Here is a 24,471-nt window from a genome sequence, read left to right on the forward strand (position 1 = left end):
CACACACACACACACACACACACACACACACTGGGGCCTCCACATTAAGAGTGGTCCCTTGAGGAGAGGGGTTGTAGTGGCTACTCTCCTGGCTGACACCTCCAGGATTGATCCTGTGTGATGAGTTCCTTTAGGAGCCCTTCTAGAGAAACTGCTACTCCAGCATGACTAATTACATTGTAAGAAAACACTGTAGAAATTGAATTTCTTCTACTTATTTTTGTACCTGTCTTCCGCTCGTACCTTTCTAGTTCCTTTTGTACGTCACTGGTAAAGCGCTCTCTGCCTTCACTGATCAAGTGCGTGGGTGGATAGTGCCCTCCCTTCCTTCCTCTCACTCTCTTGCCCTCATTCTAACTCTCCCTTTTTCTCCATCACTCCGCTAGCATTCTCTGCTTGTCTTTCCCTTTCAGCATGCATAGGAGTTAAATCCACTGTCCTCTCCTCTGTTCCCCTCTCATCCCCCTCTCTCTACTCTTCTCTTTCCCTCTCTCCTTCTCTCTTTCCCTCTCTCTCTACTCTTCTCTTTCCCTCTCTCCTTCTCTCTTTCCCTCTCCCTCTACTCTTCTCTTTCCCTCTCTCTCTTCTTCTCTTTCCCTCTCCCTCTACTCTTCTCTTTCCCTCTCTCTCTGTTCTTCTTTCCCTCTCCCTCTACTCCTCTCTTTCCCTCTCTTTCTCTTCTCTTTCCCTCTCTCTCTTTCTCTTCTCTTTCCCTCTCTCTCTTTCTTTTCTCTTTCCCTCTCTCTCTTTCTCTTCTCTTTCCCTCTCTCTCTCTTCCTCTCTTTCCCTTTCTCTCTCTTCTTCTCTTTCCCTTTCTCTCTCTTCTTCTCTTTCCCTCTCCCTCTCCCTCTACTCTTCTCTTTCCCTCTCTCTCTCTTCTACTCTTTCCCTCTCACTCTCTTCTTCTCTTTCCCTCTCACTCTCTTCTTCTCTTTCCCTCTCTCTCTCCTCTCTTTCCCTCTCTCTTTCTCTTCTCTTTCCCTCTCTCTTTCTCTTCTCTTTCCCTCTCTCTCCTCCACTCTTTCCCTCTCTCTCTCCTCTCTTTCCCTCTCTCTTTCTCTTCTTCTCTTTCCCTCCGTCTTTACTTATAAAAATATGAGTAATGTAATGTTAGGTGATAGAAAGACTAGTATAATGTTAGGTGATAGAAAGACTAGTATAATGTTAGGTGATAAAGACTAGTATAATGTTAGGTGATAAAGACTAGTATAATGTTAGGTGATAAAGACTAGTATAATGTTAGGTGATAAAGACTAGTATAATGTTAGGTGATAAAGACTAGTATAATGTTAGGTGATAAAGACTAGTATAATGTTAGGTGATAAAGACTAGTATAATGTTAGGTGATAAAGACTAGTATAATGTTAGGTGATATAAAGACTAGTGTAATGTTAGGTGATAGAAAGACTAGTATAATGTTAGGTGATAGAAAGACTAGTATAATGTTAGGTGAGAAAGACTAGTATAATGTTAGGTGAGAAAGACTAGTATATTGTTAGGTGAGAAAGACTAGTGTAATGTTAGGTGATAGAAAGACTAGTGTAATGTTAGGTGATAGAAAGACTAGTATAATGTTAGGTGATAAAGACTAGTATAATGTTAGGTGAGAGACTAGTATAATGTTAGGTGATAAAGACTAGTATAATATTAGGTGATAGAAAGACTAGTATAATGTTAGGTGATAAAGACTAGTGTAATGTTAGGTGAATGAAAGACTAGTATAATGTTAGGTGATAAAGACTAGTATAATGTTAGGTGATAAAGACTAGTGTAATGTTAGGTGATAAAGACTAGTGTAATGTTAGGTGATAAAGACTAGTATAATGTTAGGTGATAAAGACTAGTGTAATGTTAGGTGATAGAAAGACTAGTATAATGTTAGGTGATAGAAAGACTAGTATAATGTTAGGTGATAGAAAGACTAGTATAATGTTAGGTGAGAAAGACTAGTGTAATGTTAGGTGATAGAAAGACTAGTATAATGTTAGGTGATAAAAAGACTAGTATAATGTTAGGTGAGAGACTAGTATAATGTTAGGTGATAAAGACTAGTATAATGTTAGGTGATAGAAAGACTAGTATAATATTAGGTGATAGAAAGACTAGTATAATGTTAGGTGATAAAGACTAGTATAATGTTAGGTGAGAAAGACTAGTATAATGTTAGGTGATAGAAAAACTAGTATAATGTTAGGTGATAGAAAGACTAGTATAATGTTAGGTGATAAAGACTAGTGTAATGTTAGGTGATAAAGACTAGTATAATGTTAGGTGATAAAGACTAGTGTAATGTTAGGTGATAAAGACTAGTATAATGTTAGGTGATAAAGACTAGTGTAATGTTAGGTGATAAAGACTAGTGTAATGTTAGGTGATAAAGACTAGTATAATGTTAGGTGATAAAGACTAGTGTAATGTTAGGTGATAAAGACTAGTATAATGTTAGGTGATAAAGACTAGTATAATGTTAGGTGAATGAAAGTCTAGTGTTGTAACGGCGTTCTTCGTTTGTTGAAAGAGAGTCGGACCGAAATGCAGCGTGGTGGTTACTCATGTTCTTTAATGAAGAAAAATGACGATACATGAAATAACTTAACAAATACGAAAACAACAAACGGAACGTGAAACCTAACTACAGCCTATCTGGTGAACACTACACAGAGACAGGAACAATCACCCACGAAAGACAAAGCGAACTCAGGCTACCTAAATACGGTTCCCAATCAGAGGCAACGAGAAGCACCTGACTCTGATCGAGAACCGCCTCAGGCAGCCAAGCCTAAATAGACACACCCCTAAACATAGCAATCCCAAATCCTATAAAACCCCAATACGAAACACAACACGTAAACCCATGTCACACCCTGGCCTGACCAAAATATATAACGAAAACACAAAACACTAAGACCAAGGCGTGACAAGTGTAATGTTAGGTGATAAAGACTAGTGTAATGTTAGGTGATAAAGACTAGTATAATGTTAGGTGATAAAGACTAGTATAATGTTAGGTGATAAAGACTAGTGTAATGTTAGGCGATAAAGACTAGTGTAATGTTAGGTGATAAAGACTAGTGTAATGTTAGGTGAATGAAAGACTAGTATAATGTTAGGTGATAAAGACTAGTGTAATGTTAGGTGATAAAGACTAGTGTAATGTTAGGTGATAAAGACTAGTATAATGTTAGGTGATAAAGACTAGTGTAATGTTAGGTGATAAAGACTAGTGTAATGTTAGGTGATAAAGACTAGTGTAATGTTAGGTGATAAAGACTAGTATAATGTTAGGTGATAAAGACTAGTATAATGTTAGGCGATAAAGACTAGTATAATGTTAGGCGATAAAGACTAGTATAATGTTAGGTGATAAAGACTAGTATAATGTTAGGCGATAAAGACTAGTATAATGTTAGGTGATAAAGACTAGTATAATGTTAGGTGAATGAAAGACTAGCTTTAGAGGAGAAATGTTAGCTGGCTGTTAACGACTGATAGGAGGCTGACTGACTGTGTTCAAATATTGTTGGTAAATAATGAATTGGCCTACCGTCGTATCTGAGCACTCATGATTAATGAATTGTAATGCAATAAAAAAGCAGCACGGACCACAGATTAGTATGTGAGGAACTGTGTGTGTGTTTGGGCTCCTGTGTGTGTGTGTGTGTGTGTTCAAACGCAGCCCCTTGTTTTGATGAGAGAAACGGGGCTATGGCGACAGAGTGAGGAGGAGGAGAGTACGAGAGGCGGAGCTTCGATCCCTCCTCCATTCATTCTATGTAAATGCACTGCCGCCTGCTCGCGTTCGATTGGTTGGCTCCCCGAACAGCTTTTCAGACAAACGAGAGAGCACAGGGAGGGAGAGAGACATAGGATAGGAGAGTGATGCAGAGTGTGTTCTTAAAGGTCCTGTTCTAATTAAGCCGGCAGGCTGCAGTGAGACGGACGATCAGTCTGCGCGCCCCTTTCTCTCCCTCTTACCCCTGAGGTCCCATTGTCATCATTAATGTGTATCCCAAACTGTCCATGAATTATGGAGTAGTGAAGTCTCCATAGAAATAGTGCCTGTGGGGAACAGATAGATGGACGGAAGGACAGACAGAGAAAGAGAAGAGGGGGATGAAGAACACAGCTGTAAGCCGCCACTGTGCTTCTTCTGCAGAGCGCAGGCTCAGTGAATGTGAGAGAGGGAGCGGTGTGCCCTTCGCTGAACGGATGAATGGGAGAGGAGCAGAGGGAGGCTGAGCTTGGAGACAACACGTGCTTCACAGAGAGAGAGAGAGGAAGAAAGGCAGGGAGGACGAGAGAAGCTCGCCTACCGCTATCACACTAGTTACGTCTGAGCTGCACCGACTTCCACCGGCAACAAACCAACACGGGGACATGAAGAGGACGGGTCTGATCTGAGCCCCATATAGAGGAGGAGCTGTATGAAGTTCCTGTCTGGTCCCTGTCTGGTCCCCGGGCTGTTGAGTTCCTGTCTTTGTACCGACTGGCAGACAGACAGTGCCGTGCCGTGCTGGTCATGCGTGTGGAATGTAGCGCCGTGCCGTGCTGGTCATGCGTGTGGAATGTAACGTGGCCCCATTGAGAAGAACAGAAAAAAAACAACTGCTGCTGAACCTTTCATTTTCAGGAGGAAGTTACACTACAGTGTGAATCAGGGAGGGACACTTTCTAAGTGGTACTAGAAGTCAAAGGAAAGACTGTTTAGGGTTTTGCACCAACCGGCAGAAACTTCAAGACTGCCGAGGCTTGAGGCAAACAGACGGTCTGAAAGAAAGGAGAGGTATTTCTTCTGGATGATGACACTGCTCTGAATGAATCCTGCTGGACCAGAGGAGAGGGGGACGGGAGTATGAGCTAACTCACCCTCACTAATCCACCCCTAAAAGGTGCCTGTTCATGTCCCCCGGTTCCTGGCACACCTTCTCTATCTGTACCACAACCCCAGAGGAAGTAACCCTGTACTCCTAAAGAAGGGTGAAGCTTCCTGGATATAGACTCCACTGTGCGACTCTACAGCAGAAGCAACATGGATGACTCCAGTATTCTCAGACGTAGGGGTCTGCAGGTAAGGAGAGCTCCCAGCTGACCACCAATCATCAACAAGCTCCCTCACATCCATATGTTACCAGGCTGCTGGTTTGTTGTGTTTGTGTACTGACTGCAGGCATTGTGTCGGCTATATGTATTGCCTTCAGTACTCCTGTGCTGTTGTAGTACTGTACTACTAGCAGTAGCTGTGGTAGTGTCCCGTGTGATCAGCCTACTTGATACAGGAAGGCAAGGCAGGGCGAGGGCAGGGCAGGGCATGGCTGAATAGGTTTTCTGTCCTGGATAAGTTTAGGTCCAGACTCTACCTGTCGTTTTGACATGGCCTACATATTCTATCTGCTAACCGACTCGTTCAGTTTAGAGGGTGGATTCATGCAGACCCTGTCAGACCCTGTCAGACCCTGTCTGCGTTATATACCTTCCGATGAAAGGCCATCTCTGGTGTGACCCTCCTCTGCCCTGCAGTGACAGGGATGCCCGTCTCAAGTCATACTCTCTGCCCTGCAGTGACGGGGATGCCCGTCTCAAGTCATACTCTGCCCTGCAGTGACACGGATGCCCGTCTCAAGTCATACTCTGCCCTGCAGTGACAGGGATGCCCGTCTCAAGTCATACTCTGCCCTGCAGTGACAGGGATGCCCGTCTCAAGTCATACTCTGCCCTGCAGTGACAGGGATGCCCGTCTCAAGTCATACTCTGCCCTGCAGTGACAGGGATGCCCGTCTCAAGTCATACTCTGCCCTGCAGTGACAGGGATGCCCGTCTCAAGTCATACTCTGCCCTGCAGTGACAGGGATGCCCGTCTCAAGTCATACTCTGCCCTGCAGTGACAGGGAAGCCCGTCTCAAGTCATACTCTGCCCTGCAATGACAGGGATGCCCGTCTCAAGTCATACTCTGCCCTGCAGTGACAGGGATGCCCGTCTCAAGTCATACTCTGCCCTGCAGTGACAGGGATGCCCGTCTCAAGTCATACTCTGCCCTGCAGTGACAGGGATGCCCGTCTCAAGTCATACTCTGCCCTGCAGTGACAGGGATGCCCGTCTCAAGTCATACTCTGCCCTGCAGTGACAGGGATGCCCGTCTCAAGTCATAATCTCTGCCCTGCAGTGACAGGGATGCCCGTCTCAAGTCATAATCTCTGCCCTGCAGTGACAGGGATGCCCGTCTCAAGTCATACTCTGCCCTGCAGTGACAGGGATGCCCGTCTCAAGTCATAATCTCTGCCCTGCAGTGACAGGGATGCCCGTCTCAAGTCATAATCTCTGCCCTGCAGTGACAGGGATGCCCGTCTCAAGTCATACTCTGCCCTGCAGTGACAGGGATGCCCGTCTCAAGTCATAATCTCTGCCCTGCAGTGACAGGGATGCCTGTCTCAAGTCATAATCTCTGCCCTGCAGTGACAGGGATGCCCGTCTCAAGTCATACTCTGCCCTGCAGTGACACAAACAAACCTCAACACACACTTTTTGTATATCTCACTCTTTCTACAGACAGACAGACTCTTAGCTCATATCACACAGAGGCAGTGTTGTAAAGTACTTAAGTAAAAATACTCTAAAGTACTACTTAAGTCGATTTTTGGGAGGTATCTTTACTTTATTACTTATACTTTTGGAATTTTTACTTTTACTTCACTACATCCCTAAAGAAAAGAATGTACATTTTACTCCATACATTTTCCCTGACACTAAAAAGTAGTCAGCACATATATCTTAAGAAGCAGTGTCTTAGACCGCTGCGTCACTCAGGCGCTGTACAATGTGACCGTTCTGGAGTAGGCTACAGTACTACAGTAAGAGCAAAATAATCCTAACATTTCCACACCCTAATTGTAGTCTAAGTTTCTCTTAGAATAAAAACTTTAGTGTAACAACAGTTTTAGTAAGTACTACTGAAGTCGTGCACAATTATCACTTTCTATTTAGGTTTATGTCGCCCATTCATTGTCAGAGACAGTAGTGCCTTGGAACCCAAAAGCATGATCAGTGCGCTAACTCTCCCTTGGTGGTCTGGAGCAGTGAAGTAGTGACGCAGGGTACCGTACTAAACCACAAATCACCTCTAAGTCCCGCAGCATAATCACAAAACTTTTAGTGGAGCAATCACTGTATATTGGTCCTGGATGGCAGGAAGCTTTACCACAGTGATGTACTGGGCCGTACGCACGTCCCTCTAGCGCCTTACGGTCAGATGCCGAGCAGTTACCATACCAGACGGTGATGCAACCAGTGCTGCCAGTGCTCGATGCTGCAGCTGTAGAATTTTTCAAGGATCTGGGGGCCCATGCCAAATCTTTCCAGTCTCCTGAGGGGGAAAATATGGTGTTATTCCCTCTGTCTCTGTGTGTGCGGTGCTCGCGTATGTCTACACTTTGTAACTGTTAGCGATGATGCTAATGATAACCTTATTCTGATTAAATGTTAACTACAAAGTAGCCTATGTCTACCTGGCAGAATGATATCATGATTATTTGCATCAGTCCAGTTTGCCATTTGTTTCGCAAACTCTGCAATCAAATGAGCGCTACAGAAACATCACTAACCAAACAGGTTAACTACACCCACAAATTCACATAAAAAATAAAAAAAATCCACAGAATTCCTGATGTTATTTAAGCATTATTGTGGACTTAAAACATCCAAGCATGTCACCTCTTCTTCCAGCTTGTGGTTTAAAGTGATACCTGTGTACTTTTGTAAACTTTTCAGCCAGTAGTTCTGAAAGTATCACTCGAGCCAAAAGTCATAAATTGCATACTACGTCACATATGTGCACCGTGCCATTGCTCTCACACTCTGCTGTGTCCACAGAGCCCGCACTCTAACCTTATTGGATAATGCTGGGCAGGACTCTTGCTACTGGACTCAGCAACACCTAGCTGTCACTCAAATGCGAGGGGCTGAAGCTCATTGGCTAGAACACAGATTTTTAGGGGGCTGGCCCACGTGGGGGAAAATGTAGGGTCACTTTCAAACTCACATCCTAAAATATACACATTTGACTTCGCATGATTATTGCGGGCGCAATTTTTTTGGTGTATCTAATAATAATGTGTACTTTTCTATAGACAGTAATTCTGCTCATAGATTATGTGTGTTTAGAACTACACATGGACACATCCATCCCAAAGCAGGAGGTTTAAAACCTACTTTATTAATCGCAAAATTAGCGGAGCTTGTCTTTAAAGAAAGGTATGTGTAATAAAGAGAACAGGACAGCAGTATCTTGGTGAGGGCCTGTATAAGCAACCTGATATTTAAGAGGACAGATTGAGTAATGGGCCACCCCTGGGGTTTCATTTGGAAACACAAAACTCTTCCAAGTATTGATCTGAAAAGATGAGCTCAGCTCAGATCCCGGGTTATTGTGTGAGAGTGTGCCCGATTTGTTTGTCTGTTTGATTTGTGCATTTTGTGATCGACTTTGTGGGTGGGTGGGTGTGTAAGTGTGAGAATGTGTCTGGGTGCAAACAGGCAGTCAGTTAGCGTCTGTGTGTGTGTATGTGTGTGAATAGGCCCACCGTGGGATAAAGCTGCGCTATGACCATGTGTGTGGTCTAGAGCTGATATTGTTCATTACTATAAGGAGCCTATACTAGAGAAATGTGAAGTTTTCAATAACATAAGTTTGCTAATATGGGCGATTTTTAATGGGACAAATGACAGCTAAAACCTTCAAACTAGTCATTTTAAAGGATAATTAAACTGTAGTTCACAGTGTTGTATCTTTATCATTCAATTTATTGTTATCATATTCATTCACTAAATGTATCGCAATATGGGTTTTTGTCCATATTTACCAGCTGTAGTGGACTGTAGACTGTGGCTGGGGGACGGGGAATTTGTTACTCTGAATCCTCTGGCATGGCTGGATACCCATGGGGCTCCCACCGTACAGCAGAGACAGCGCTATCAGCTCCCTCCCCGAAACACAGACACACCACACCACACACACACACCCTTCCAATCCCAAAGCTAATAGTGTAAGTAGGCGAACTGCAAAAAAGAGAGGACATATTGCTTGTCGTCTTTGTCCTTCAAAATAATCAGGACATGCAGTACATTCAGTAAGTATTCAGGCCCCTTGACTTTTTCCATATTTTGTTACGTTACAGCCTTATTCTAAAATGGATTAAATAGTTTTTTCCCCCTCATCAATCCCCACACAATACCCCATAATGACATCACAATACCCCATAATGACATCACAATACCCCATAATGACATGCAAAAAACATTTTTAGAAATGTTTGCAAATGTATAAAAAAAAAATGTTATAATGAAATATCACATTTACATAAGTATTTAGACCCTTTACTCAGTACTTTGTTGAAGCACCTTTGGCAGCGATTACAGCCTCAAGTCTTCTTGGGTATGACGCTACAAGCTTGGCACACCTGTATTTGGGGAGTTTCTCCCATTCTTCTCTGCAGATCCTCTCAAGCTCTGTCAAGTTGGATGGGGAGCGTTGCTGCACAGCTGTTTTCAGGTCTCTCTTTCAGATCGGGTTCAAGTCCGGGCTCTAGCTGGGCCACTCAAGAACATTCAGAGACTTGTCCCGAAGCCACTCCTACGTTGTCTTGGCTGTGTGCTTAGGGTTGTTGTCCTGTTGGAAGGTGAACCTTTGACCCAGGTTTTCTTCAAGGATCTCTTTATTTTGCTTCATTCATCTTTCCCTATATCTCCCAGTCCCTGCCGCTGAAAAACATTCCCACAGCATGATGGTGCCACTACCATGCGTCATCGTAGAGATGGCGCCAGGTTTCCTCCAGACGTGACGTTTTGGCATTCAGGCCAAGGAATTCAATCTTGGTTTCATCAGACCAGAGAATCGTGTTTCTCATGGTCTAAGAGTCCTTTAGGTGCCTTTTGGCAAACTCCAGGCAGGCTGTCATGTGCTTTTTACTGAGGAGTGGCTTCCGTCTGGCCACTACCATAAGGGCCTGATTTGGTGGAGTGCTGCAGAGATGGTTGTCCTTCTGGAAGGTTCTCACATTTCCAATGAGGAACTCTGGAGCTCAGAGTGACCATCGGATTCTTGGTCACCTCCCTGGAGGGATAGAGTGAGAAGGTATGGAGTGAGAAGGGAGGGAGGTGGGGAGGGATAGAGGGAGGAGGTGGGGAGGGATAGAGGGAGGAGGTGGGGAGGGATAGAGGGAGGAGGTGGGGAGGGATAGAGGGAGGAGGTGGGGAGGGATACAGGGAGGAGGTGGGGAGGGATACAGGGAGGAGGTGGGGAGGGATACAGGGAGGAGGTGGGGAGGGATATAGGGAGGAGGTGTGGAGGGATAGGGGTGGGGGACGGGGGGTGGAGGGAGGGGGTGGGGAGGGATAGAGGGAGGAGGTGGGGAGGGATAGAGGGAGGAGGTGGGGAGGGATAGAGGGAGGAGGTGGGGAGGGATATAGGGAGGAGGTGGGGAGGGATAGGGGTGGGGGACAGGGGGTGGAGGGAGGAGGTGGGGAGGGATAGAGGGAGGAGGTGGGGAGGGATAGAGGGAGGAGGTGGGGAGGGATACAGGGAGGAGGTGGGGAGGGATAGGGGTGGGGGACGGGGGGTGGGGAGGGATAGAGGGAGGAGGTGGGGAGGGATATAGGGAGGAGGTGGGGAGGGATAGGGGTGGGGGACGGGGGGGTGGAGGGAGGGAGGTGGGGAGGGATAGAGGGAGTAGGTGTGGAGGGATAGAGAGAGGGATGGGGGATTGAGGTGTGGAGGGATAGGGGTGGGGGACGGGGGGTGGAGGGAGGGAGGTGGGGAGGGATAGAGGGAGTAGGTGTGGAGGGATAGAGAGAGGTGTGGAGGGATGGGGGATTGAGGGGTGGAGGGGGGGTGGAGGTGGGGAGGGATAGCGGGAGGGAGGTGGGGATAGAGGGAGGGAGGGAGATTGGGAGGGAGGTGGGGATAGAGGGAGGGAGGGAGATTGGGAGGGAGATTGGGAGGGAGGTGGGGATAGAGGGAGGGAGGGAGATTGGGAGGGATAGAGGGAGTAGGTGTGGAGGGATAGAGGGAGGAGGGATGGAGGGAGGGAGGTGGGGAGGAGGTGTGGAGGGATAGAGAGAGGTGTGGAGGGATGGGGGATTGAGGGGTGGAGGGGGGGATAGAGGGAGGGAGGGAGATTGGGAGGGATAGAGGGAGTAGGTGTGGAGGGATAGAGCGAGGAGGGAGGGAGGAGATGTGGAGGGGGGATGGAGGTGGGGAGGGATATTGGGAGGGAGGTGGGGAGGAGGTGTGGAGGGGGGATGGATATTGGGAGGGAGGTGGGGATAGAGGGAGGGAGGGAGACTGGGAGGGAGGTGGGGATAGAGGGAGGGAGGTGATTATGGGGATACCTAATACCACTGAGCCTTCTCTGGGGACAGCCTCCTCTTTTCTCCTCCTATTTCCTCCCAGTGGTAGAGTCCTGGCCAGCCCAGGACAGCTGCCTGTGAAAACGATGCATATATTACCAGACTGACACAATGATTATGTTGATGAGAGAATTCTTTCTTCAGCTTCTACTCATCATCTTTAGTACAGCGGTCTTTGTTCAACCTCAAACCATTAGCTACTGTGCTGGCTGTTGTGTTTCCACTGGACAGTTGGGGGTCATTGATTTGGCTAGAGATCCCTCTCGCCCACTGTGGTCTAACCTTTCTGCTGACTGCATTTCCCCTCTCAATCTCCTGCGGTTGACCATGTCAACTAATCTGGTGACCCATGCTGGGTAAGTGTAGACCTGCCTGTTTGTCGGTCGGTCACTGTAGTGTAAGGTTCCATGTGCTGCGCTGCTAACACACTGTTTCTGTATGCACACACACACACACACACACACACACCCACACACACACACACACACACATACTGACTAATCTGCCGGCAGTCAGTTTCCATCCCAAGTGGCTGACATGTGAGTTCACTAATGGTGCCGGGTCTGTCATACTGGGCTGTTTGAAGGGCTCACTCTGTACACTACACTTTTATTATGCAGTTGTCAGGGTATTTCAGTTGAAGAATGACACTTTGAGTCTGTAGTTTGAAGAGAAGACTTTGGAGGTTAACTGAAATGTAAGAGAGCAGTCAATTCTTTTCTGTCAGGCAGCATCTTTCCTCCTTTGTCTCTAGACAGACAGACGGAGACATAGACAGTCAGATGGAGGGGTTGAGAGAGCTTCAAAGTGTCAGTGTGAGATCAGGTGCAGAGATAGACGAGGAGGCTGAGATGGGGTGAGGGTAAGAGGGGAGAGCCACAGGCCATGGTTCCATTCTGATGGTCCTGGCTGGCTAGCAGCAAGTGTGGATAATTCGCTTTCTGGTCCACCATCCACTGTGGCAGATAGATGAGACAATCTACCAGCCACTCAGATGTCTTACGAACCCAAAAAATGTTTATTACACACACACACACACACACACACACACACACACACGCACACACACACACACACACACACACACACACACACACACACACACACACACACACACAGAGTGTGGAGGGCCAGTACCTGACAACAACAACAAAACAGGTGAGCATGCTTTGTAATTCTTCTTAAACAGGAAATGTATTACTAGTAAGAAGTAATCTAGTATATTGCTTAGTTTAATTTACTTTAACCAATACATGTTAAAATAAATCATTTAAATCCAATATTAAAAACAGATGGAGTTCTACAAATGAGCATGAAGAATCAACAAAGTTCCTGCCCTGCCACAAAAGGCTGAATGATACAGCTAATTTATTCATATAGTTCAGAGCTCTGCACTGACATGTTTTACAAGGAGTACATGATGTGCTCCTAAGTAGAAATGTAGATGCACACAAATACATTGAGGAGAACAATTCAAGTATTTCAGTGTTTTAATCATTAAAAATGGCTAAGTTCATAATGTAATGTTTTTGGGAGTGATCCATGCTCCATCAAGCACAATAATTCAGTGAGACAAAAATGTTCAGCTTCCCCTTTAAGGGAAGGGCTGTTACCGTGGTAACTTGGGCACTCCCTTGTCTGTGATGAAAATAAATCTCAGACTGTGACATCCTAACAGCAGACAGTTGCATCAAACTCAATCTTACAATGAAAACAACCGTAAAGTTAGGCTGTGAACAAAACTATATAATTGGCCTAGAAACACGAGGACAAGTCAGACTTTAGTTGCCTTTATTATCAATTCCACTAACTTCTACATATGGCCTTTGGATTTTTTTTTTTACTTCCCGAATGCTCTGTGTGATCACCTGCCAACGTGGCTGGAGAAATAGACCTTCTTACCCACCAATGACAAAATCTATTTATTAATCTAGTTATTTTCCAAGGGCAGGCTGGTAAATGTTTTTCCTGCTTCGGAGGTAGAGAGAGAATATATGGAGGGGAGGTGGGGTTGTTTTATTGTGGAGTTGGATGACCGAAGGTCCTGATAGTGACTGTTTAGGCTTTTAGTCATGCTCTGCTCCATCGCTGGTCTGGTTATTAACCAGCCTGCTGTTTAAGACTGACCCAGGACCTGTTATCCTGGCACAGGGCTACTGTATATTAAACATAGACTCAGACAGTGAAACATTGAAAAGCTAACCCACAGTACAAGTCAAGCCCTCACCCTCCAGTCATTCTACAGGCAGTCGGCAGTCTCTCACCGTCTCCTACACGCTATGATCCATAGTACTTAATGAGTCCCATAAATCACCCAGGTCATAGTATAGAGGCCATATTGAGCTGATGCTCATATTCCCCTGATTTTTGTGGATGTAGAGCTATAGAGCCATGCTATATCTACTGGAGTAATGTAATAGTTCTGTCTTCCTCCAGCCACACACACACCTCTCTTCTTAGCTGTTTAATGACCCTGAGGTCCTGGACCTGATCAAATTAAAATACCTCTCTCGTCTCTCCCACCCATGGTCAGTTCCCCCTTCCTCTCTGTTCTGTAATATGTTATGTTTCATGTGGACCCCAGGAAGAGTAGCTGCCAGGGGAACCTAATAAAATACCAAATGCCCTCTTGCTCTGTACTGTAGGAGCTTGCCTTGCATGGCTCGGGGTAATCTTGTCTTTTTGGCAGGGAAACCATTTCTAAGTAAAAAGCCTCTTATTCATTAAGGAATTTAGGGGATAGGAGAAGGCCGGTGAAACTGAGGAGAAAGAGGGTGAAACTGAGAAGGAGGAGGGTGAAACTGAGAAGGAGCAGGAGGAGGAGGGTGAAACTGAGGAGAAGGAGGGTGAAACTGAGGAGAAGGAGGGTGAAACTGAGGAGAAGGAGGGTGAAACTGAGGAGGAGAAGGAGGGTGAACCTGAGGAGGAGAAGGAGGGTGAAACTGAGGAGGAGAAGGAGGGTGAAACTGAGGAGGAGGAGGAGGGTGAACCTGAGGAGGAGGAGGAGGGTGAACCTGAGGAGGAGGAGGAGGGTGAACCTGAGGAGGAGGAGGAGGGTGAACCTGAGGAGGAGGAGGAGGGTGAACCTGAGGAGGAGGAGGAGGGTGAACCTGAGGAGGAGGAGGAGGGTGAACCTGAGGAGGAGGAGGAGGAGGGTGAAACTGAGGAGGAGGAGAAGGAAGGTGAAACTGAGGAGGAGGAGGAGGAGGAGGGTGAAACTGAGGAGGAGGAAAAGGAGGGTGAAACTGAGAAGGAGAAGGAAGGTGAAGCTGAGGAGGATGAGGCAGGTGAAACTGAGGAGAAGAAGGAAGCAACTGAGGAGGAGGAGGGTGAACCTGAGGAGGAGGAGGAGGAAACTGAGGAGGAGGAGGAGGAGGGTGAAACTGAGGAGAAGGAAGGAGAAACTGAAGAGGAGAAGGAAGGTGAAACTGAGGAGGAGAAAGAGGAGGAGGGGGAGGGTGAAACTGAGGAGGAGGAGATGGGAGAGTCTGTTACCACCGTAGTAGAGATGGGAGTGTCTGTTATCAAAGGCTGTTGAGGCTGGACAGACCCAACACAGACCATGGGGAGAGATACAGGTCTCTGTTATAGCTCACCTCATGTATGGCCTTTCATAGCTTGGAGTCATACAATACAGTCATATTCAGAATCACTCCATTCTCTCTCTCTTTCTCTGAGTGTTTATCGTACGCTTCTCTGCTGATCTCTCTCTCCTGTCATTCTTTCTGAAGTGATAGCTCTGGCCCTCTACGGCCCTGTAGGGTACGGCTCTATAGCGGCTTCTGCTGCATCTCCTCAGGGAGATAATCGATAGTTACGGCGTATTGAGCAGGGAAACAACGTGGTGATCTCACCACACCACAGCGCAGCAGATGTGGATGAGGAGCCAAGGGCCATCATGTATTTTCTGTACAGTCAGCACTATCGCTGCTTTAGCGTTTCTAGACCTACCATGCTATTAGAAAAATGTGCCTCGGCTCGGCCTGTTCTCCTGCTCTTTGCAACAGCCCTCTTATCAACCTCTGTTGTATATCAACTCTCTCTCACTTTCAAATCTCGCTATCCCAACTCTCTTTCTCTCCTCTCTCACCTCAGTGCGAACCTTCGATTCTCTCTGCATGTCTCCTTAACCCCTCTCTGTTCTCCCCTCCACTCCCTCTTTCAACTCAGCATACCAGGCCTTCTCCTTTTGCTCCTCTCTCTATGCCTGGTTTCTGTCAGTCAGTCTGCTCTCTCCGATGAAAGTAAAGTTATCCTGCTGATGTACTCTTACTGAGCCAGGGAGGGAGCAGCTGAGACAGATTTCCACCATCACCCCCAGTTACCTCAGATTTAGGGCTCGATTTAGTCCTTAACACCGAAGTCCAGTTATAATGCATCTGAAATTTAAAGGCAGTGTTCTCGGAGACTGGATTCTCGGTAAACTCTGCATATTTCAGCTCAATCGGAAATTACCTTTAAATGTCAAGCAAGCTATAGCGCTGAACTTAAGCGATACGGATTGAATTGAGCCCTATGAGAGAGGGAAAGAAATAAATAAGTTGAGACGAAACAGAGATTTCTCAATATTTTTGTCTAATAATCCAGTCATTGGTGGTTCAAGAGCTCCATGCAACACTCAGAAGAGAGGGTTATTGACAGTTGATGGACTAGGCACTTTTCCCATCGGATAATAGTTACTCTACCACTCTGGCTACTCTCTGTTTGTTCCCGGTTGTGAGAAGGTTAGTGGAAGGTTTGCAGGCATCCCTGACAGTATTGAAGACTCTCTCACGTCCTACAACCTCTCCAGAGTCAAACTTTTACAGACTTGTTTTGGTCCAACTTCCCCATTCTGGAATGCAGAGTGAATCTGGTAATTACCCATGGGGCATTGCATCATCTCAACAGCTGGCCGTTCCATTGGTCACAGGGATAGGCAGAGCAGCTGGTGTAAGGAACCAATCACACGCAGCTATTCAGCAGCTGATGAAGGAATGGCATGGAGACTATGTAGTTAGAGGACATTTTCAGGCCAGAATAATAAGCATCTTCCGACTTTTTCCGATTTTTTAATGAATTTATTTGCACATTATGGTGGAAAATAAGTATTTGGTCAATAACAAATGTTTATCTCAATACTTTGTTATATACCCTTTGTTGGCAATGACAGAGGTCAAATGTTTTCTGTAAGTCTTCACAAGGTTTTCACACACTGTTGCTGGTATTTTGGCCCATTCCTCCATGCAGATCTCCTCTAGAGCAGTGATGTTTTGGGGCTGTAGCTGGGCAACACGGACTTTCAACTCCCTCCAAAGATTTTCTATGGGGTTGAGATCTGAAGAGTGGCTAAGCCACTCCAGGACCTTGAAATGCTTCTTACGAATCCACTCCTTTCATGCAGAAAGACCCAGCCACATTTCATCTTCAATGCCCTTGCTGATGGAAGGAGGTTTTCACTCAAAATCTCACGATACATGGCCCCATTCATTCTTTCCTTTACACGGATCAGTCGGCCTGGTCCCTTTGCAGAAAAACAGCCCCAAAGCATGATGTTTCCACCCCCATGCTTCACAGTAGGTATGGTGTTCTTTGGATGCAACTCAGCATTCTTTGTTCCCCAAACACGACGAGTTGAGTTTTTACCAAAAAGTTATATTTTGTTTTCATCTGACCATATGACATTCTCCCAATCTTCTTCTGGATCATCCAAATGCTCTCTAGCAAACTTCAGACGGGCCTGGACATGTACTGGCTTAAGCAGGGGGACACGTCTGGCACTGCAGGATTTGAGTCCCTGGCGGCGTAGTGTGTTACTGATGGTAGGCTTTGTTACTTTGGTCCCAGCTCTCTGCAGGTCATTCACTAGGTCCCCCCGTGTGGTTCTGGGATTTTTGCTCACCGTTCTTGTGATCATTTTAACCCCACTGGGTGAGATCTTGCGTGGAGCCCCAGATCGATGGAGATTATCAGTGGTCTTGTATGTCTTCCATTTCCTAATAATTGCTCCCACAGTTGATTTCTTCAAACCAAGCTGCTTACCTATTGCAGATTCAGTCTTCCCAGCCTGGTGCAGGTCTACAATTTTGTTTCTGGTGTCCTTTGACAGCTCTTTGGTCTTGGCCATAGTGGAGTTTGGAGTGTGACTGTTTGAGGTTGTGGACAGGTGTCTTTTATACTGATAACAAGTTCAAACAGGTGCCATTAATACAGGTAATGAGTGGAGGACAGAGCAGCCTCTTAAAGAAGAAGTTACAGGTCTGTGAGAGCCAGAAATCTTGCTTGTTTGTAGGTGACCAAATACTTATTTTCCACCATAATTTGCAAATAAACCATAATTTGCAAATAAAATCATTAAAAATCCTACAATGTGATTTTCTGGATTTTTTTCCCTTCTCATTTTGTCTGTCATAGTTGAAGTGTACCTATGATGAAAATTACAGGCCTCTCATCTTTTTAAGTGGGAGAACTTGCACAATTGGTGGCTGACTAAATACTTTTTTGCCCCACTGTAGTTGTAGCACTGTGGATGTAATGTAGTTGTAGTGCTGTGGATGTCATACTGGGTATAGCACTGTGGATGTAATGTAGTTGTAGCACTGTAGATGTAATGTAGTTGAAGCACTGTGGATGTCATACCTGGTGTAGCACTGTGGATGTAATGTAGTTGTAGCACTGTGGATGTCATACCTGGTGTAGCACTGTGGAAGTAATGTAGTTGTAGCGCTGTGGATGTAATGTAGTTGGAGCACTGTAGATGTAATGTAATTGTAGCACTGTGGATGTCATACTGGGTGTATCACTCTGGATGTAATGTAGTTGGAGAACTGTGGATGTAATGCAGTTGTAGCGCTGTGGATGTCATACTGGGTGTAGCACTGTGGATGTAATGTAATTGTAGCGATGTGTATGTCATACTGGGTGTAGCACTGATGTATTGTAGTTGTAGCACTGTGGATGTCATACTGGGTGTAGCACTGTGGATGTAATGTAGTTGGAGCACTGTGGATGTAATGTAGTTGGAGCACTGTGGATGTAATGTAGTTGGAGCACTGTGGATGTAATGTGGTTGTAGCACTGTAGATGTAATGTAGTTGTAGCACTGTGGATGTCATACTGGGTATAGCACTGTGGATGTAATGTAGTTGTAGCACTGTAGATGTAATGTAGTTGTAGCACTGTGGATGTCATACTGGGTGTAGCACTGTGGATGTAATGTAGTTGTAGCACTGTGGATGTCATACCTGGTGTAGCACTGTGGAAGTAATTTAGTTGTAGCACTGTGGATGTAATGTAGTTGGAGCACTGTGGATGTAATGTAGTTGTAGCACTGTGGATGTCATACTGGGTGTAGCACTGTGGATGTAATGTAGTTGGAGCACTGTGGATGTAATGTAGTTGGAGCACTGTGGATGTAATGTAATTGGAGCACTGTGGATGTAATGTGGTTGGAGCATTGTGGATGTAATGTAGTTGGAGCACTGTGGATGTAATGTAATTGGAGCTCTGTGGATGTAATGTAGTTGGAGCACTGGGGATGTAATGTAAATGTATTGCTGGAACAAGTTTCTTTGTTGTGGCATTCTCCATGGGATTGAGTTCGCTGTAAATGGGAAGGCATGACTGTGTGAGCAGCATTAGAGCATAGGCAGTTGGTGACACCAGAGTGACAGCACTGTAGTGACATGCTTTGTGAAACAGACACAGTAAGTGTGTGTGTGTGTGTGTGTTTGTGTGTGTGAGAGAGACATCTGTCCCGAACACCCACTGGTAGGTCACTAAGTCACAAATTCAGAGGATGAGAAGATAATGAAAGGGAGTTTGAAATGGCTAGCAAGGGATGCTTTGAGCTCGGCAAACTAGCTTCGCACTCTGGATGACACCCCCCCACCTCAACCCTACCCAGTCACCCCGAGACTCCATGCTTCTCCCCTCTTCTCTCCCTTCTCCTCTTGAGGCCCTAGGCCCGGATGCACAAAACCTTCTTATTAAGAAGACATTTCTTAACGCTCTACCTAAGAAACTTACAAAAAGTTTTTATTCTGCAATTAAGTTCTTGAAAATGTTTTCTTCCAAAGAAAATAATTAAGAAGAAATTAGATTGTTATATACAATTGGATTTCTTTCTTGGAATTGTTATTTTCCAAAACCCTAATAAATACAATTGAACATGTTTAATTGACTAACAAATGTAATATGAAAGTGTCAGTATTGATCGTTTTCAATCCAATAATCTCAGTAAGAAATATGCTAACATGATTGCCTTTGCTAGCTAGATTGGGTAAGAAAATCATGACTTCTAAATAAATATTTAAAGAACACTTACAAACTATCTTATTAACTTTTTTTTTTTCTCTAAGAAGCTTCTCAAGTCCCAGATTCACAACACTTTTTACGTAAAAACTTACGTAAAGATTCCTAAACAATCTTAATATTTCATCATTTTCTTACATAGTTCTCAAATATCTTCTTACAAACTTCTTAAATATCTTAAGATGATTGTCGCTAGGCAACCAATTTAGCTAGCTATCTATCTAGCAATGGCAATCATGTTAACATATTTCGTACTGAGATTACTGTTCTAAAACATGTTCTTAAGTACTGAAACTTTCAGATGAAGTTTGAGTCAATTAAACTTGTTCAATTGCTTTCATTAGCTTATTTTCTCACTGCCCTGAGTTTCAGACAAGGTTTCAGCCATCTTGGAATTAGCAACATTTCCAAGAACAAATCCAATTTTTATTTTCAAGAATCTAATTTCTTAAGTTTTTGCTTCCAGAGAAACATAAGAAATAACGCAAGAGCATATTCAATAATCTTTTTGAGGAATAACAACTTTGTTTAACTTTCTTCATAAATCTATAGTTAAGGAAAAAATCTCAGTTAAGAAATGTCTTCTTAAGAAGGTTTTGTGTATCTGGGCCCTGGTCTTGTTGTGTTTCCACATAATGCTGCTGGAGGCAGCCTGCCTGCTGCCCAAGAGCAGGTTAAGGACAGCTTAACAGGCTTAGACATGGACTTTGGTTGGAACAGTCAGGCCCGCAGCGATGTTGGTGTTGACTGTTTGTTTGTTAGTTTGAGCTTTGGAGAGAGAAAGGGGAGAGGGATGGAGGGATGGAGGGAGGGAGGGAGGGAGGGAGGGAGGGAGGGAGCGAGACCGCTGGAGAGAGGGAGAACAAGACGGCTCTTGTCTTGTCCATGCTTGAGCCCTGTAGAGGCCACAATGCCTTGCTGCTAGCTGGCCCATGCCTGCTCTGGCTCTCTGCTCTTTCTCTCCCCCCTCTCTTATTTCCTCCCTCTCTCCACCTGCTCTATGGATAAGCCAATTACAACCAGGCGGTGAGCTCATACCGTATCCAGACTGTCAGGGATTGAGCCGGCAACCGGAGGCTCAATATCTCATGTTCCACCTACTGCTGATGTTCCCTTAAGCAAGGAACTTAACACTAGAACCGCCTGTCTTTTCAGCATAGCAGTACCCGCTAGAGAACATTTCAGAGTGTCCTCTTTTGCATATGCATCAATCCATATCAACCTGCAAGGTGCACAAACATGCTTAATAAATACATGCTTCATAAATAGTCCATAAACTATTGTAAGTTATTAATTGCATGAAGAAATATTAATGGTAATATATACATGTAGATTTACATTTTTTATTACAACAATAGTTATTTGTTTTGATAGAGTCAAGGATATGTTTTGTATAATTCTACAAAATCCTAGAAGAAGCGTAGGCCTATAGCCTATAAAAACATTACAGTGTAATCCGTTTGATCAACTTTATTTGTAGATTTGATTAGTGATAGAATTCTAGTAATTACTAAAGTCCAGTTACAGCTTCTTTTGACAAAGTAGAAATTAAAATATGATAATATGAATATATCCAGCCAGGCGTGCAGGTGAAATGATTTGCTGTATCACTAAATTAAAGCACCAGTGCATGAACAATTGTAAAGGATTAATTGCATTAAATAAATATTTGTGGAAATATATTCATGACGATATAAAACAGACATTTGATTGAATCAGACACTGTATTGTGCCCGTTATAACCGTGCCTTTACTCATGAATCAATTTGTTCTTCTCATTATGCTTCGGGTCCACAGTCAGCACACGACTTCGGGGCTTTGTGTGAGCAAGCACCACAAACAAATCGGTTGCACTGCACACAGTTTTCATGGGCTTTGTTTCGTGTGCAGCTGCCGACTTGACATGGTCTTATTTTTCACTGCTTGGAGCTGTGGTGCTTGGGGAAGAGGGACAGCAGGACCTGCTGACTGCTTTGAGCTGTGATGCTTGGGGAAGAGGGACAGCAGGACCTGCTGACTGCTTGGAGCTGTGGTGCTTGGGGAAGAGGGACAGCAGGACCTGCTGACTGCTTGGAGCTGTGGTGCTTGGGGAAGAGGGACAGCAGGACCTGCAGACTGCTTGGAGCTGTGGTGCTTGGGGAAGAGGGACAGCAGGACCTGCTGCCTGCTTGGAGTTGTGGTGCTTGGGGAAGAGGGACAGCAGGACCTGCAGACTGCTTGGAGCTGTGGTGCTTGGGGAAGAGGGACAGCAGGACCTGCTGCCTGCTTGGAGCTGTGGTGCTTGGGGAAGAGGGACAGCAGGACCTGCAGACTGCTTGGAGCTGTGGTGCTTGGGGAAGAGGGACAGCAGGACCTGCTGCCTGCTTGGAGTTGTGGTGCTTGGGGAAGAGGGACAGCAGGACCTGCAGACTGCTTGGAGCTGTGGTGCTTGGGGAAGAGGGACAGCAGGACCTGCAGACTGCTTGGAGCTGTGGTGCTTGGGGAAGAGGGACAGCAGGACCTGCTGCCTGCTTGGAGTTGTGGTGCTTGGGGAAGAGGGACAGCAGGACCTGCAGACTGCTTGGAGCTGTGGTGCTTGGGGAAGAGGGAGAGCAGGACCTGCTGCCTGCTTGGAGCTGTGGTGCTTGGGGAAGAGGGACAGCAGGACCTGCAGACTGCTTGGAGCTGTGGTGCTTGGGGAAGAGGGACAGCAGGACCTGCTGCCTGCTTGGAGTTGTGGTGCTTGGGGAAGAGGGACAGCAGGACCTGCAGACTGCTTGGAGCTGTGGTGCTTGGGGAAGAGGGACAGCAGGACCTGCTGCCTGCTTGGAGTTGTGGTGCTTGGGGAAGAGGGACAGCAGGACCTGCAGACTGCTTGGAGCTGTGGTGCTTGGGGAAGAGGGAGAGCAGGACCTGCTGCCTGCTTGGAGCTGTGGTGCTTGGGGAAGAGGGACAGCAGGACCTGCAGACTGCTTGGAGCTGTGGTGCTTGGGGAAGAGGGACAGCAGGACCTGCTGCCTGCTTGGAGTTGTGGTGCTTGGGGAAGAGGGACAGCAGGACCTGCAGACTGCTTGGAGCTGTGGTGCTTGGGGAAGAGGGAGAGCAGGACCTGCTGCCTGCTTGGAGCTGTGGTGCTTGGGGAAGAGGGACAGCAGGACCTGCAGACTGCTTGGAGCTGTGGTGCTTGGGGAAGAGGGAGAGCAGGACCTGCAGACTGCTTGGAGCTGTAGCTTCTTTCTTGGTGTTCTTGTGGTTCTCATGAAGCTCACATGCCAGATCCAGCAGGATGCATGGTGCTGAGGATGAAAACACTCTTATTTATTATACATCTGTACATTGTGAGTGTTGCTTTACCACTCTCCATCACTGATGTGGAGGACAGCTCCACTGGGAGGTTGTTTAGCACAGAGGAGGGCAGCTCCTGGCATTGTTTGTTCACTGTTGTGAGCAGGTTAGTCTCCTTTGCAATCAACTTGTCTGCCAGCGAAATTGATGTGAAGAAGTTATCCATGGTCACATTACTGCCTTTGCCAACGTAAGGCTCCAGGTGTCTCAAACCCACTGTCTCAGACAGTCACTCACCCCTGGTCTGGTTTCATCTTTCCCTGATATGGAAAGCCATTGAGCAAGTACTTGATTTGGACATCGGCGCTAACCAAAACTTAACTGAAGTCACATGCTCCATGATCATCCATTGACGACATAATAAAATGTTATTATGTTACTAGTTTTTGCATATTGTAGTCAGAGCAATGCTGCTGTGTGATTGGTCATGTGATGAATGCAGGGACAGTGTGAGTGGTCATGTGCTGAATGCAGGGATAGTGTGAGTGATCATGTGCTGAATGCAGGGAGGGTAGAGTGATCATGTGCTGAATGCAGGGACAGTAGAGTGGTCATGTGCTGAATGCAGGGATAGTGTGAGTGATCATGTGCTGAATGCAGGGACAGTGTGAGTGATCATGTGCTGAATGCAGGGACAGTGTGAGTGGTCATGTGCTGAATGCAGGGACCGTGTGAGTGTTCATGTGCTGAATGCAGGGACAGTAGAGTGGTCATGTGCTGAATGCAGGGACAGTGGAGTGGTCATGTGCTGAATGCAGGGACAGTGGAGTGGTCATGTGCTGAATGCAGGGACAGTGTGAGTGGTCATGTGCTGAATGCAGGGACAGTGGAGTGGTCATGTGCTGAATGCAGGGACAGTGGAGTGGTCATGTGCTGAATGCAGGGACAGTGTGAGTGGTCATGTGCTGAATGCAGGGACCGTGTGAGTGTTCATGTGCTGAATGCAGGGACAGTAGAGTGGTCATGTGCTGAATGCAGGGGCAGTGTGAGTGGTCATGTGCTGAATGCAGGGACAGTAGAGTGGTCATGTGCTGAATGCAGGGACAGTGTGGGTGGTTATGTACTGAATGCAGGGACCGTGTGAGTGGTCATGTGCTGAATGCAGGGACAGTGTGAGTGGTTATGTACTGAATGCAAGGACAGTAGAGTGGTCATGTGCTGAATGCAAGGACAGTAGAGTGGTCATGTGCTGAATGCAGGGACAGTGCAGTGGTCATGTGCTGAATGCAGGGACAGTAGAGTGGTCATGTGCTGAATGCAGGGACAGTGGAGTGGTCATGTGCTGAATGCAGGGACAGTGAAGCGATGCTCCTTTCCCTGCATATGTCAATTGCAAGATGCACCCATTTTCATGTACAATTGAACTGATAGGTCTAATATTATCACTCATTAGCATGTTTCTTTTCCCTTACAATACATTCTATTAGTAATACAGTTGAAGTTGAACGTTTACATAC

At 45.9% G+C, this 24,471-nt stretch overlaps 1 protein-coding gene across 8 annotated transcripts in view; it reads left to right on the forward strand.

Moving 5' to 3' along the window:
* mast2 (microtubule associated serine/threonine kinase 2) overlaps window positions 1–24,471 on the forward strand; it is a 293,284-nt gene that overhangs the window by 130,347 nt on the left and 138,466 nt on the right. Inside the window, exon 1 of one of the 8 annotated variants that reach the window (XM_031785593.1) lies at window positions 2,904–5,068. The exons of the other annotated variants lie outside the window; for them this stretch is intronic. Coding sequence (XP_031641453.1) covers window positions 5,030–5,068 — 39 coding nt within the window. The 5' untranslated portion in view covers window positions 2,904–5,029. Of the gene's footprint in view, window positions 1–2,903; window positions 5,069–24,471 lie in introns of those variants that run through there. 8 annotated transcript variants of the gene reach the window in all.

Source organism: Oncorhynchus kisutch, linkage group LG13 (genome assembly GCF_002021735.2).
Source record: "Oncorhynchus kisutch isolate 150728-3 linkage group LG13, Okis_V2, whole genome shotgun sequence".
In the NCBI taxonomy this organism is placed as follows: Eukaryota; Metazoa; Chordata; class Actinopteri; order Salmoniformes; family Salmonidae; genus Oncorhynchus; species Oncorhynchus kisutch.